The sequence below is a fragment of the Rhynchophorus ferrugineus genome, unplaced genomic scaffold, assembly GCF_030347505.1.
Source record: "Rhynchophorus ferrugineus isolate W39M unplaced genomic scaffold, kcgeb_rfMv2 rfM1, whole genome shotgun sequence".
Taxonomy (NCBI): Eukaryota; Metazoa; Arthropoda; class Insecta; order Coleoptera; family Curculionidae; genus Rhynchophorus; species Rhynchophorus ferrugineus.
In genome coordinates, this window is record NW_027472580.1 from 27,937,240 (window position 1) to 27,951,009 (window position 13,770).

Consider the following 13,770-nt stretch of genomic DNA (forward strand, 5'->3'; position numbering starts at 1 on the left):
AGTTCGAACCTGTCAAAGAATTTTCCATGAGAATTAGACCCTAATGGATTTATGAAAATTTAATCTTAATAATGAAAACACGCATGTATTTCGTTTTAATATTTCTGATTTTTTTACAGTTGATCATATGCGGAGTGTGGTCCATCTGCATCATATACAGTACGCCGAAGTTTTATTGGGGCAGTGCCGTGACTGTTGGTACAGGCGATTCTAAAGAGACCGTGTGTGTGCTGAACAGGCAGCTGTACAATTCGGAACTATTCGATATGATCCATTTTGTTTTGTTCTACGTTGTTCCTTTGGGAGTTATGTCGGTAAGTATAAAATTTTATGTTAGAACGTTAGTTTAAATTGTTATTCTATAGAAAAAAGTTGTGTAATATTGTTTTCTATATATTGCATTGCCCAACAAAACTAATTCATTATCTCACATGGTTCATAATGAGGTTAATTCAACAAATTCGCATTGTACGAACGTTGTAAAATAGTTTTAGGGGTCTACTTATAATGTTATGCGTAAAATGAAATTTTATTTGGGACAAGATGAAAGAAATGTAGGCCAAAAATAACCTATTGACTAGATACTCGACATTATGGAAGTACGGAAAACAAAAAGCAAACTAAGTACATCGTGATTTAAAGTCATGGAATATAGCTGATTCTGTAAGTGATAAAACAAACATCAAGAAATTGATTTCAGCTTAAGATTTCTGTAAAAATAGGTGTTTAAAACAACTTTCTATACTACCATAGAGAACCCGAGGGAGGAGTATAAGAAATAAAATTCGATGTTCCCGCCTGACTACCCATATACTATATTATTATTAAATTTGATTGTTTTTTACAAAAATATGATATTTCTAAAAACGTTAGAAAGTAATATAAAATACTATTACGCTTGTACGTTACCTTTAGCCTTATAAAACATACCATTGTTATAAAAGGAAAATATAAGGTATAGAAAACATTGCTGTTTAAAAAATGGTATGTTTTAGAAAATAAGTTTTCGTCTTATATCAATAGCCAATAATTAATGACTCCATCATAATCATAATTTGATGAGTAATAGAATATGTATTTTGATTAGCGACATCTTTTGATAAAGTGTGAAATATAAATAAATAATCTTAAGTCACGTAACCAAACGGTTAAATTCGATAATTTAAATCTATATGAAATATATATTTTTTTATTATTTAATTAATACATTGATACTAGTCGCTTCCGTCTAACTTACAATTTGTCTTTATGCTAACTTAAATCCAGGTATATAACTAGTAGAACACATCGGCCCTGACTCAGTCTCTGATGAAATAATGTTTATACATGTCATTGCTGAATTTTTTAATATATGCACCTCACTACACAACACTACACAAGTTCCGATGGTTTGTTTCTTTTGAGTCTATGTCCTGTTCTGGTGGTATCCGAAAGTTGCAATATTTCAATATTAGTATGAGAATGGAGTCTTTTCTCAGGCCCCCTTGCAATTCTCTTGATTTCTTGACTGAATGTCGATATCTGAAGTCTCGATGTAGGTAATCAGTCCTATAGCATTTGGGTGCACCAACAATACTTCTCAGGACTTTGTTCTGAAAAATTTGTATTTTATTAATGCTACTCTTTGCAGAACATCCCCATAATTGAACTCCGTATGTCCATATAGGTTTCAATATTTGCTTATATAATAGCAATTTGTTATGTACTGATAATTGTGATTTTCTTCTAATTAGCCAGTACATTTTCCTATATTTCAATTCCAGTTCTTGTCTTTCCTTCTTTATATGTTCCTTCCAGCGAAGTTTTGCATCGAGATTTATTCCGAGATATTTAGTGTTGTTGCTATATGGAATGATAGTGTTATTTAATGTTATTGGTGCTTGTACGGTCTGTTTATAGGTGAACTGCACCTGTACAGATTTACTTTCATTAATTCTTATTTTCCAAGCTTGTGTCCAATTATTTATATTGTCACTTGCCTGTTGTAATTTTCGTGACGCTTCTTCAGTATTGTCTCCGGCAGCTATAATCACAGTATCATCAGCAAATGTAGCCATCGTGATATTTTCCATTTGTGGTATATCATAAGTGTAAAGTAGATAAAGCATTGCTCCCAGTACACTTCCTTGTGGTATACTTGCTTTAGCTTCTTTTATTGTAGAGTAAGCTTCTTCTTGCTTGACTCTAAAGATTCTGGTTGTAATGTATGATTTTAATAGTTCGGTGTGTTGTTTTGGTAGCATTTTCTGTAGTTTATGAACAAAGCCTTCATGCCAAACCTTATCGAAGGCTTGTGCTACATCTAAGAATATAGCTGAGCATACTTTTTGACTTTCGTAGGCTTTTTCAATAACCTCCATAGAATAACATTCTAAGGACCTGGTCAATTGTTGAGTGTTTGTTAATAAACCGAAACTGGTGTGTTGGTATTAGGTTTTTTCTCTCTATGATCGGTTTTATTCTTTTCAACAGGAGTTTTTCAAAAACCTTAGATATTACTGGCAGCAGTGATATAGGTCTATAGGATTTAATTTCGTTTGGTGACTTCCCAGGTTTTGGGATCATTATAATTTCCGCCATCTTCTAAATGTCTGGGACACGTTTTAATCTAAATGCTGTATTGATCAATTTGGTGAGTTTTATAATTCCCTTTTGTGGTAGTTTTTGCAGTAATTCTCCAGTTATTAAATCGTAGCTTGGTGATGTCCTGGGGTTAATGTCAGTTTTAATAACTTTGGTTAACTCTTTGGGCGTGACTAATTCAATCATCGAATTTTCGGTTTGTATGTCCGGAAAATTATGTTCAATATTAGTTTCAATAATGTTGTTGACATATGTTTGTGCATTATTTATAATTGTTTGAATGTTTTTATTATTAATTAATTTATTAATTTATTAATTTAAGTTAATTATAATTTTGGCAATTTATACTTCTTCACATTTGGGAATATCACTGATATAGAGTAAATATAATAGTGGACCAAGAATACTACTTTTAATTATTAAAACTTATCGCCGTATCTTATTCTGAAAGGACGATTGGAAATAAAATATTTGAGTATATAGCACATCTACTTAGGTAATTTGTTTGATAACTTGTATTCAGTGCGTATGCGTCTAGAAATATAGCTCAACAAATTTCAATACAACCAAAATACAATTATTAAAATCTATTCACACGTAATACAGATATAACGACTTTATTTTAATTTTGAATTATTTTTTTGTAGTCTTTGGTAAAGGAATATTTTCGACATTATTGTGAAAACTGTATTTAAAAGGTTAAACTTTAGTCAATACAGGAATATCAATTAACATATTTATAATTTATTGTAATATCAAAAATGTTAAGAATGAAAAAAAGTTAAATTAGAAAACATTGCCAATCCTCCAAGTTTAAGTATAGTTACAGGTTTTGATATACTGCTATTTATTCCAATTGACTTTGTCTCTGTCATTAGGGAAGATCCTTGATCGAATAATATTTTTATAAAACTGACCCAGTTTTATCAAAATATTAATTCAAGTAGGAACTTTTAATTATTTAAAACTTGATAATTACGTGGTCGTTCATATCTGAACTATTTGTTTTTTAGTATAAGGAAATTCGTGAAAATATATTTTTAAAAACAAATCTGTTGGGTTTAAATAGGACCTCTTGGCTTCAATTCATGCACTAATTGAATGTTAGAGAAATGCCACTTCATGTCGAAGTGTATTATATGATGCAACGTGAATCTAGATACATACAGAGCAGAGGAACGTCTACGAATCAGCGTTCTTGCATTTTCGAACATATTGAATGCTTTCATCGGTTCGTCTAATTATTTTACGTACCTTTAGAATATCTCAATTTACTACTTAATTAAATTAATGGCTGCGATAATCATCGATATTCAAGGCGTCGAATGCCACATAAGATCGAGTATACAAGAACCTTGGAATAGGTCCAGACAAATTAATAAATCATTGCACTTAAAAATACGTATATATCTAGGAAAATACATCCATCATAATTTAGTTTCTCTAGTAACAATGTTCATGTATTAATTAACATTGCGGTTTTTCCTATGAAATTCACTTCACTCCACTGATCAACAATGTTAATTGTGTTATAAAAATTATATTGATAGTTCAAGTTATAACCATCAGACATTCCTAATTTTTTTAAGCATATGTTACAACTAGTCATTAACTACAAGTAATTTCTTCTTAATATTGTCTTCTATATATTTAGTCTAGATAATTAGCCTATAATGGATGTACTCACATTTGGTGTAAAACATAGTTTTAAAATACGGTACAATTTTCACACATAAAATTATAATAGATTTTTTGTCTCCCCAACCATCGGGTAAATCCATTATTCTCAAGTATTTGTAGTATTTCGAGATTTTGGTGTTTACGCAACCTCTCTTGCTGTTTTTTCTCAAATCGTTTAATTTGATCGCTGACTGTGTGTATCTTCAGATCTTCGTTTATAATCGTAGATATCATCGTTTATAATGTAGCATGAGACGTTAATAATGCTCCGAAGAACTTTGTTTTGTTTAATTTAGATCATAATATTAATATCAGATTTTTTCGCACGCCGTAAGCCCACTATGGGCATTTTCACATCTGCCGGCACCGACACGACCCGTAATCTCACGTAAACGAATGGAACCCTTTCACACTCGCCGATATGTTGGTATCGTGTCGTTGCCGGCACCGACCTGTCGGCGGGCAATACTCGGTCCACTCGTGTCGGCGCCGATTTTTATTGTGTACAGAGATATTTTTAAGGTTAAAAGGGGAAAATATCTAGCTTTAAATATGATGTTATAACACTAATTAAATTAGTAGAATCAAAGTCTTCTATATGGGACAATAGTAATGAAAATGATAAAAACAAAATACGGTACCGTGCCGGTGCCGGCAGATGTGAAAACGCCCATTGGCTCCAAGATTTACTTTTAAAATAACAGGTCATTGTTGAGTGTTATTGAACAACCACTATATTTCTCTGAGCATCATATAAACTTTTGCTTGTTTTTTTGGCGCTATTTTTAATGTTTTTTGTAATTGAGATTGAGGTCCAGTGTAATGTTCAAGTATCTATGTTCTCATACGGAATTACTCTAAAACCAATTATCACAGATAGGTAGATTTTCATGTGAAATCCACCTGTGTAGATTTCATAACATACAATTTTATTAGCTATTCCTTAGTCCACTCAATAATGTTGTTGACATCTGTTTGTGCATTATTTATAATTGTTTCAATGTTTTTATTATTAATTACATTTAAGTTAATTATAATTTTGGCAATTTATACTTCTTCACATTTGGGAATATCACTGATATAGAGTAAATATAATAGTGGACCAAGAATACTAATTTTAATTATTAAAATTTATCGCCGTATCTTATTCTGAAATGACGACTGGAAATAAAATATTTGAGTATATAGCACATCTACTCAGGTAATTTGTTTGATAACTTGTATTCAGTGCGTATGCGTCTAGAAATATAGCTCAACAAATTTCAATACAACCAAAATACAACTATTAAAATCTATTCACACGTAATACAGATATAACTAACGACTTTCTTTTAATTTTGAATTTTTTTTTGTAGTCTTCGGTAAAGGAATATTTTTGACATTATTGTGAAAACTGTATTTAAAAGGTTAAACTTTAGTCAATAGCCTTTTAATATTTGATAATGAATATCAATTAACATAATTATAATTTATTGTAATATCAAAAATGTTAAGAATGAAAAAAAGTTAAATTTTTATATACTGCTATTTGTTCCAATTGACTTTGTCTCTCTGTCATTAGGGAAGATTCTTGATCGAATAATATTTTTTACCGAGTTTTATCAAAATATTAATTCAAATAAGAGCTTTTTATTATTTAAAACTTGGGAATTACGTGGTCGTTCATATTTGAACTATTTGTTTCTTTGATTACATCTTCAGGGCGGGAGCTCTGATAACGAAACTCCCCTAATCAGGTTATCTGATTTAAGTAAGTGCTTGTCACGACTAATAGATCAACCTGTTCCAGGTTCCTGTTCAAGGTCCTGCTTTTTCATAGTCCCCTGAATAATAACGAGGTGTTAATTGTGTCTGTTTCATTAAGAAATTTAATTTTGTTGTCTTGCAGGAATTTAAAACAAGCAACGCAAGCCAACGATGTATTGGTACATTAATAAGTGATGTAATGATGTTTACAACTATGTAATGATGTGTTTTAATATATGAAGTTATTGGTTTTGTCGCTTTCGACGATGTTATCGTCATTTCGCCATTACAGAATTGTGCTTTTGTACTCAAAAGGCTTACAAAGTATTAAATGTATAAAAAAAGTTTAAATAATAACTTAAAATATATAACAAAGTGTATATATATATATATATATATATATATATATATATATATATATATATATATATATATATATATATATATATATATATATATATATAGGAATATTTCCATTATAATTTCCTGGTAAGCTCCTTAGCGACGATGATCACGAGTACACCAGTTCTTTAATTCGACTTCCAGGTGAGCCAACGATAATAAGCCAACGATAGGAAGCCAAATATGACTCACAGGAATCTAAATTGATCGACTGCAGGGACAGAAACATTGTTAACAGTATATACACAAGATCATCTGCGTTTACAACATAAAAGTGATTATAACCAGAATATTTAAAAAGAAATAAAAAAAAGTTATCCGACTTGTTTCGATTTATTCCAGCTAGGCTAAAAATGGTAAAATGAAATGCTGCAAAACAAAATCATATTAGTTTTTAAATAGAATTAGCATCCTGTGTGCTGTTGATTAAAAAATAAAGTGAGAGCAGTTGTTTGCTTTTAATAATCAATGCGCTTTTAACGGATTTACTCCTCGTTGCGTGACGCGAATGTGTACATTTATTGATTACTTCTACTGATTATAAATTTCTCAACCTACACGATTTAACTAAAATACACTAAACCAATATAATGACATTTATTTAACATTTTGTATTTTTAAATATAAAAATTCATAAATATTTCTATAAAGGCCTACCGTTGTTGGCTCTTACTGGCGAACTCAAATTACGTTACATGGACATAAGGACCTCAATTTTGACCCAAAAATCATTTTAGAGAAAAATTGAAGAATTTAATGACGAAGCGCATTTTAGGATGAATATAATCTACGTAAAGTCTATCTAAAGGAACAGCCTATTCACGCCATCAAAATTCAGCACGTCGCAATATTTGTTAAATTTGAATTTTGATTTATTTTGACTCTAAGATATTCTAATGTAATAATGTAAAAAATACAATTTATTTTATTACATTATAGTACAACTAATGCATATATTATCGAAGGACTTAAACTACAGTTAATAATTATCCAGCCAGGGGTTAAGGTTGTTTTCTTATATTTAGTATGAACTTTTCCACAGAACTTTTGACGTATTTTATATCCAAGTAAAGTATTTTGCTTTCATTCGATAGCATATTTACCGTTTTTCGTTTGATGCAGTGTTTCCTTTTTGTTAATAACGTAACTAAAGGATTAATTTCTACTCTATCTAAAATGTATAAACGATTTCACCAAAAGTGGCCCAATGTTCCACTTTGAAATGTCCATGCCTCCAGCAGAAATATCCTATATTCCTTAATTTTATTAATGCTTTTAAAAATTATGATATAATACTTTAAAATCAAGCGTTTTCTTAAAACTCCGACATGCCTGAGAGAGCTGCATATCTCTAAGTTTTCTATTGATACTTCCTTGATTAAGAGTTTCCTCAGCAATAAATGTATAAAGTATGCAAAAATTAAAGTATGTTTATATGGAAAAAACTACTTACTGTTTTATACGTTTCATAAATCTGATCTCGAATGGAACTATCAAAGTTATCTTGATTCGTTATCCGCTCCGCTACGTAGTGGACGATTCTTTTTCTTTGAATCCAACATTATATTGGTTTTTATTGTTTGAGACAGTTTAACCACAATTATTACATTGTTCTTCAAATCCGGCCGTTTATTGGCGTTTTCGTCATTCAAACGGTCCTACAACGTTATGTAATAGTAGCTGTTGATGGTTGCTATTCCTTTTTCAAAGTAGTCAATGAAAATTATTCCATGCGCATCCCAAAATACAGACGCCATAACTTTTCCAGCCGACTGTTACATTTTCCCACGCTTTGTAGCGGGTTCATCGTGTGCAATCCACTCGGATGACTGTCGATTGGACTTCGGAGTGAAATGATGGAGCCATGTTTCATCCATTGTCATATATCGACGCAAAAACTCGGGTTTATTATGCTTGGTTATCTTCAAATACTGCCCCGAATCATCAACTCGTCATTGTTTTTGGTCAAAAGTGAGCTCGCGCGACACCCACTTTATACAGAGCCTTCTCTTACCCAAATATACGTAAATGATACATGTTCAGTTAATATCTTCAGAGTGTCTGCTATTTCATTCAATTTCAATTTTTTCAACCTCTCTTGGGTGTCCACTGTTTTCACCGCCTTCAGTGTTCATATCACCACGTCTATACTTAGCATACCAACCATTGATGGTTGATTTGCCTGGGGCAGTGTCCGGAAACTGGGCATCAAGCCAAATTTTTGTTTCAGCTGTATTTTTTTCGATCAAAAAGCATTATTTTATCAACTCGCGAGATTCCTTGTTATCCACTTTTTTCACAATAACAAAACTTGCTTCACTCAAAATACTGTAATTCAAAAACTAATAAACCGACAGCTGTCAAATTTATACACGCATTTTTTTACGGTTATGGCTAACTGAAAAATATATGAATTTAATTCTAATAGCTCCATCTATGTGCCAGGCCGGGGACTTTTCAACGGACCTGTTATAGACAGATTCGGTTACATATTCCAATGGATCAGACAGCTTTCTCTTGCAAAAAGAATTTTACATTTTTACACACTCTCTTCCCTAAAACTACCCATACTGCTTCATTTATGTTGAGGCTTGAATACCACGATATTGCCGCCCAAATCATAATGAATGCTTTACTGTAGAAAACAGCCTGTCCTGATCATAAAGTTATTTTGGGTTCCTCTATATATAAACTCGGCTTTTTGTAGGAATCTATGTAAACGATGATTCATGGGACCATACCACATTATTCTAATCATTAAGTGTCCAAATTTTATGATCGTTATACCACTTCTTTCGCACCTTAGTGTTAGCAGTTACGAATTAAGTTACTTATGAATATTAGCTTACAGCTCCCGCCATAGTGTTTTTGTTGAAACAATATTACTCAAGTGAGTGTTGAGTGTTGACTTCTGCTGTCACTTTTAATGATGTTTTGCCATGTTTTGTCTATGTTGTCATAACCCTAGATATGTTCGATAGTGAAACGTTAAAAATCATCTGTTTAATTACCCATGTCAGCGATCTTTTGTTTAAACGTGGCAAAACAAAGCGCATAATACTCTGAACTATAACCTACAAGACTTGCTCTATAAGCAGAGCCATACATACGCCTCACATTATCTACCCGGAAACAGTACTGCTATATATGGGTTTCTTTTTGTTCCCACATATTTTTGAAATCTATGTATTTCTAATATAAAGTCGTTCTTGTATTTGCATAATTCAACTGAAATATTTATAAGCATATTTCACGTACAAAATCAGTTCAAGACATTATCGCTGCATTTTTTTAAAATACTTTGAAATATTGCCTACAGTAATGTTAATAACATTCGGGGTAGGTACAAGATGCCACTAAATATAATAAATACAATATTGAATACACATCTTACAAGCCTTGTACTCTACCCTAGCTATTATTTAACTAATTCACGTGAATAGTGAATAGAGAACGTTCAGCGATGAGCAAATAATTATTAATTAGTTAAAAACTCTTTTATTTAATTTAAATTGAATATGTTGGAATGATTTAAATGATTTTGTTTGGCTGTATATTTGTTATAAAAAAAAGTCCTCAAAGTTTAGCAGACTGTGGGATCGACCAAGCGCAAAAGACCATTATCGCTTATTTCGGTCATAATCGCTGCCCTTAATATTTTGTAGATGGTAAATATCTCAGTGACATGGTTCAGTCTACGGTTCGCCGGAAACCACTTGAATGCCAGTTACTGAAATCCGCTATGAAAAACCATAAATATGTAACAGCGCAGATATGAAACTTTGCAGGCCTTTATAATATAATAACATATAACCACTCAATTTGTATTCTAATATAATATTCTTAAATTGATATAAACTATTATGGGAAATAAGTAAACAATAATACTCTTTTCTAGAGCACTAATAAATAATAAATCTGTACTAATAAACTCGGAGTACATAAAAAGAAGTACGAAGTAGAGGCGATAAGAAAGATCAACAGAAATATTCCCGTTAAAAGTTCTATATATTTTTTTGAGTAAGTGCGTATCTAGCAGCCGAAGATGCTTACAGTTATAGACAGACGGAAAAAAGAATATCGTATAAAATGATACGGATTAAGGCACGTAGACGAACTTTATATCATATACTTAAATCGCTCGTAAAGTTTTTCAGTTCGAACAAAATGTGGAGCAGCTAGATTTTATGAAACCAATCGATACTAAAAAAAATATTTTTTGAAATGGCTATGAAGTGAAATATCTCGTCAATTCCATATTATTTCGTTTAAGATGTAATATTGAATTATTATAGAAAAATTGCCAGTAGATTGCCAGATATTGGCGCACGCCCATATTGACTCCATTTAATTTGAAAACAGAGAATAATCCGAGTTTGCACATGCGCATATACAGCTCTATTTACTTATGTTTTATCGTGACTATTTGATTTAATGTCGAATATATCAAGCAGGTAAAGAGGTTCAGGAGGTAAATAAAAAGGGTACAATTTTGAAAATAACACATTTTATTTAAAAAGATATTGAATAAAATTGAAAAAAATAATTGAAATTATAAAAATATAATGAATATATTGTCCAATTATGATATTTTTATAAAAACTTTTATATAAATATTTTTTATAAATAAAAATACACAAATATAATAAATAATTAATTTAATGTTGAAACTATATATAAGGATCTCTCCTGGATGGATGATGATTTATTTATCTATACTCTTATATAATAATTCATTGTATTTGATCCAGGTCTACTTTTGTTAGCAAATTTAATTATTTCAAAGTATCATGGCACACTGTTCTATATCTTAGTAAAATGCTGTCTAATTTATTCTCTGATTCTTTCACATTCTTCGACTTTTACACTCAACAAATTCTAGCTACATTTCAGCTATAAAACAAAATTTAAATCATTACAAAAATATATTATGTTTAAAATAATTGTCTAATTATTACCAGTTACTACAGTTTTTGCTACTATTCTTGATGGACAAACCTCATTAATGACTTGACTTCCAACACACAAGAATCATTTTCTTCCCTGTTCTTGTTATCATTAAATGTTGGCATATGTTGATACTAATTCCCGGTCGTTGAAAATGGTGTGTTAAAATTTGGCAGCTAAAATTTCCATTATAAATAAAATTGATACTGTATGGATTTTATAAGTTTAAAACATTACCATTTACCTTACATTCGGCACATGCCCTTCTTCTTCCATATATTGATACCAATGTATGTTATACCACTAAGAATAACACAGCAATTTAATTATCATTACTATAGAATTATTAATTTAACACAAAATCTAAATATTCTAGATTTGTTTGTTGTTTTGGTCCCGACGGTACCGATCGACTCGAAAAGAAATGATGGCTCCGTTAGATAAGGAAGACTATATAGTTTCACATTTTTTATTCTTTTCTATGATTTATTCTATACAGGAGAGTGCGCATACGCCAAATCCGGAGATGTTGGGGAATAATATATCCTATAAAAGCCGACGCCTTGGCTAGAGATCATACAGTTTCTTAGTCTCTCGAAGAGTACTTGTTGACGTAGTTGATAGACGAATTGTATTGTAATCACCATTATTGTACCTTATATATTATCAAGATAGTGGCCATTATAATGTTTTGTTGAATATTTGTTTTAATTAGCAAGAAATAAAAGTATTTCTCATTTAGCGTATGTTTAGTACAACAACAAGAATAACGAGCGTCGAAAATTGTCAATTATCGGAATTGTCAAAATATTGTCAAATCTATCTGTTTCTTACATTTATACTTCACATTTTCACCAATAGATATCGCTCCATAGAAAATACTATAAAATACCACAATGGGAAAGATGAAGTAATATTTCTACAGAAATAAAGTGCATTTTTTTGCCAAATCACGTACAACAATAAAAAAGCTGAAAATTTTCAAATAAAATGAAGCTTGTTTTACGGCGCCGGTAATTTGTTTTAAAAGAATATCGATTATAATACGAGTTAAATGAACCATAAATATGTTTTCACTCTTTTAACGGGAATACTTATGATATAAATATTCACGAAATTTCCCGTTAATATTTCGTTAAAAGATTTGATTTATTTTTTACCATGGTGTTCAGCTTAAACCACCGATATTGGCAAACCACCAACTTAAAGACTGCCCTAAAAGACATCCATTTTCACTAAATTTTGTTACCACTGTGACTAGAATGATTCTTTCTTGTAATACTCTCGCGAAATTCAAACCCGTAGTAGCAAGACCCGCATTTTAATTTTATTTTTATTTTATTTTTTAATATTTTTCAGAGAAATATATTTCGTTCGAAGTATTAAACTCACATGTTTAAAACTCAACTTGTTCGATGTTACTCAACTTGCTTCACTTAAATCAGACTTTCTCTCACGATTAAAGAGATAAAATAAAAACTCTCCATAGACGACCTTTACTCGGTTCTAATAATAAAAATAAGAAAAAAATAGGTTGGGGAAAAAGTAATTTGGCACTTTTTAAATTTCGTATCTATATTAATAATTATATAATTAGGACATATTATAATATGTTTAAAACGTAACAGCCAATTAAACAATAGATCAATTGAATTATAGAGTATAAAAATAGAGTGGATCCCTATATCTACAAACCATATTTAAATACATATATAAAAACATATATATACATATATAAAATATGTGTCTTCTAGTCACTTTGTAAGTACTCCCATAAATAGACCGAACTCGATGGGCATCGATCGCTAGGAAAGTCTTGGCCATTTTGATGATCATTTAATTATTTGCAAGATTTCCTCGTTTCATTTTTGCTCTACACCTTGGGCACCTGATTTAGTTCTGAGGAATGGCTTGAGTCATTCTTTTGTAAAAAAACAAAACTTCCAACTAATTCACTTTGGAAGGAATAACATATTCACGGAATATTTTCAGGTCGCCTTCTTTATTCAGTTTTCCATTAAATTTAATCATATGGTCTGGATTATTATTACCAAAAGATCTCCAAATCATCGCTCACTCACTGCACAGTGGGCGCTTCTGAAGACTGTTCAGCTTTTTATGTGCATATAAAAACACGTCTAATTCATCCATAAATCTGAGATTTGGACTCATCTCTTCAAAGCAAACTTTTTCAATTTTTGTATCCTGTTTTTTCACTCGGAAAATACACTAGAGTACACTATTCTTCTTTTCTTATCAGTAATTAGTCTCAGTTTTTTGTCAGCTGAAAAACTCACGCTACGGAGGCAAGTAGACTGTAAGTCGATTTCGTTTCAATAGGATTGCAACAAATTTACCTTCCTATTTTGTTGTAAATTTGGGTAGACCATATTTGTTCTGGTTTTGATTTCC

At 30.9% G+C, this 13,770-nt stretch overlaps 2 protein-coding genes across 2 annotated transcripts in view; both read left to right on the forward strand.

The window, feature by feature from the left end:
- LOC143206624 (trissin receptor) overlaps positions 1–13,770 on the forward strand; it is a 421,579-nt gene that overhangs the window by 396,602 nt on the left and 11,207 nt on the right. The window contains exon 5 of the mRNA XM_076419237.1: positions 120–314. Within this exon, the coding sequence (XP_076275352.1) occupies positions 120–314 (195 nt within the window). The remainder of the gene's footprint in view (positions 1–119; positions 315–13,770) is intronic.
- The window catches only part of LOC143206623 (uncharacterized), a 419,549-nt gene that overhangs the window by 311,391 nt on the left and 94,388 nt on the right, over positions 1–13,770 (forward strand). The window lies entirely within an intron of this gene.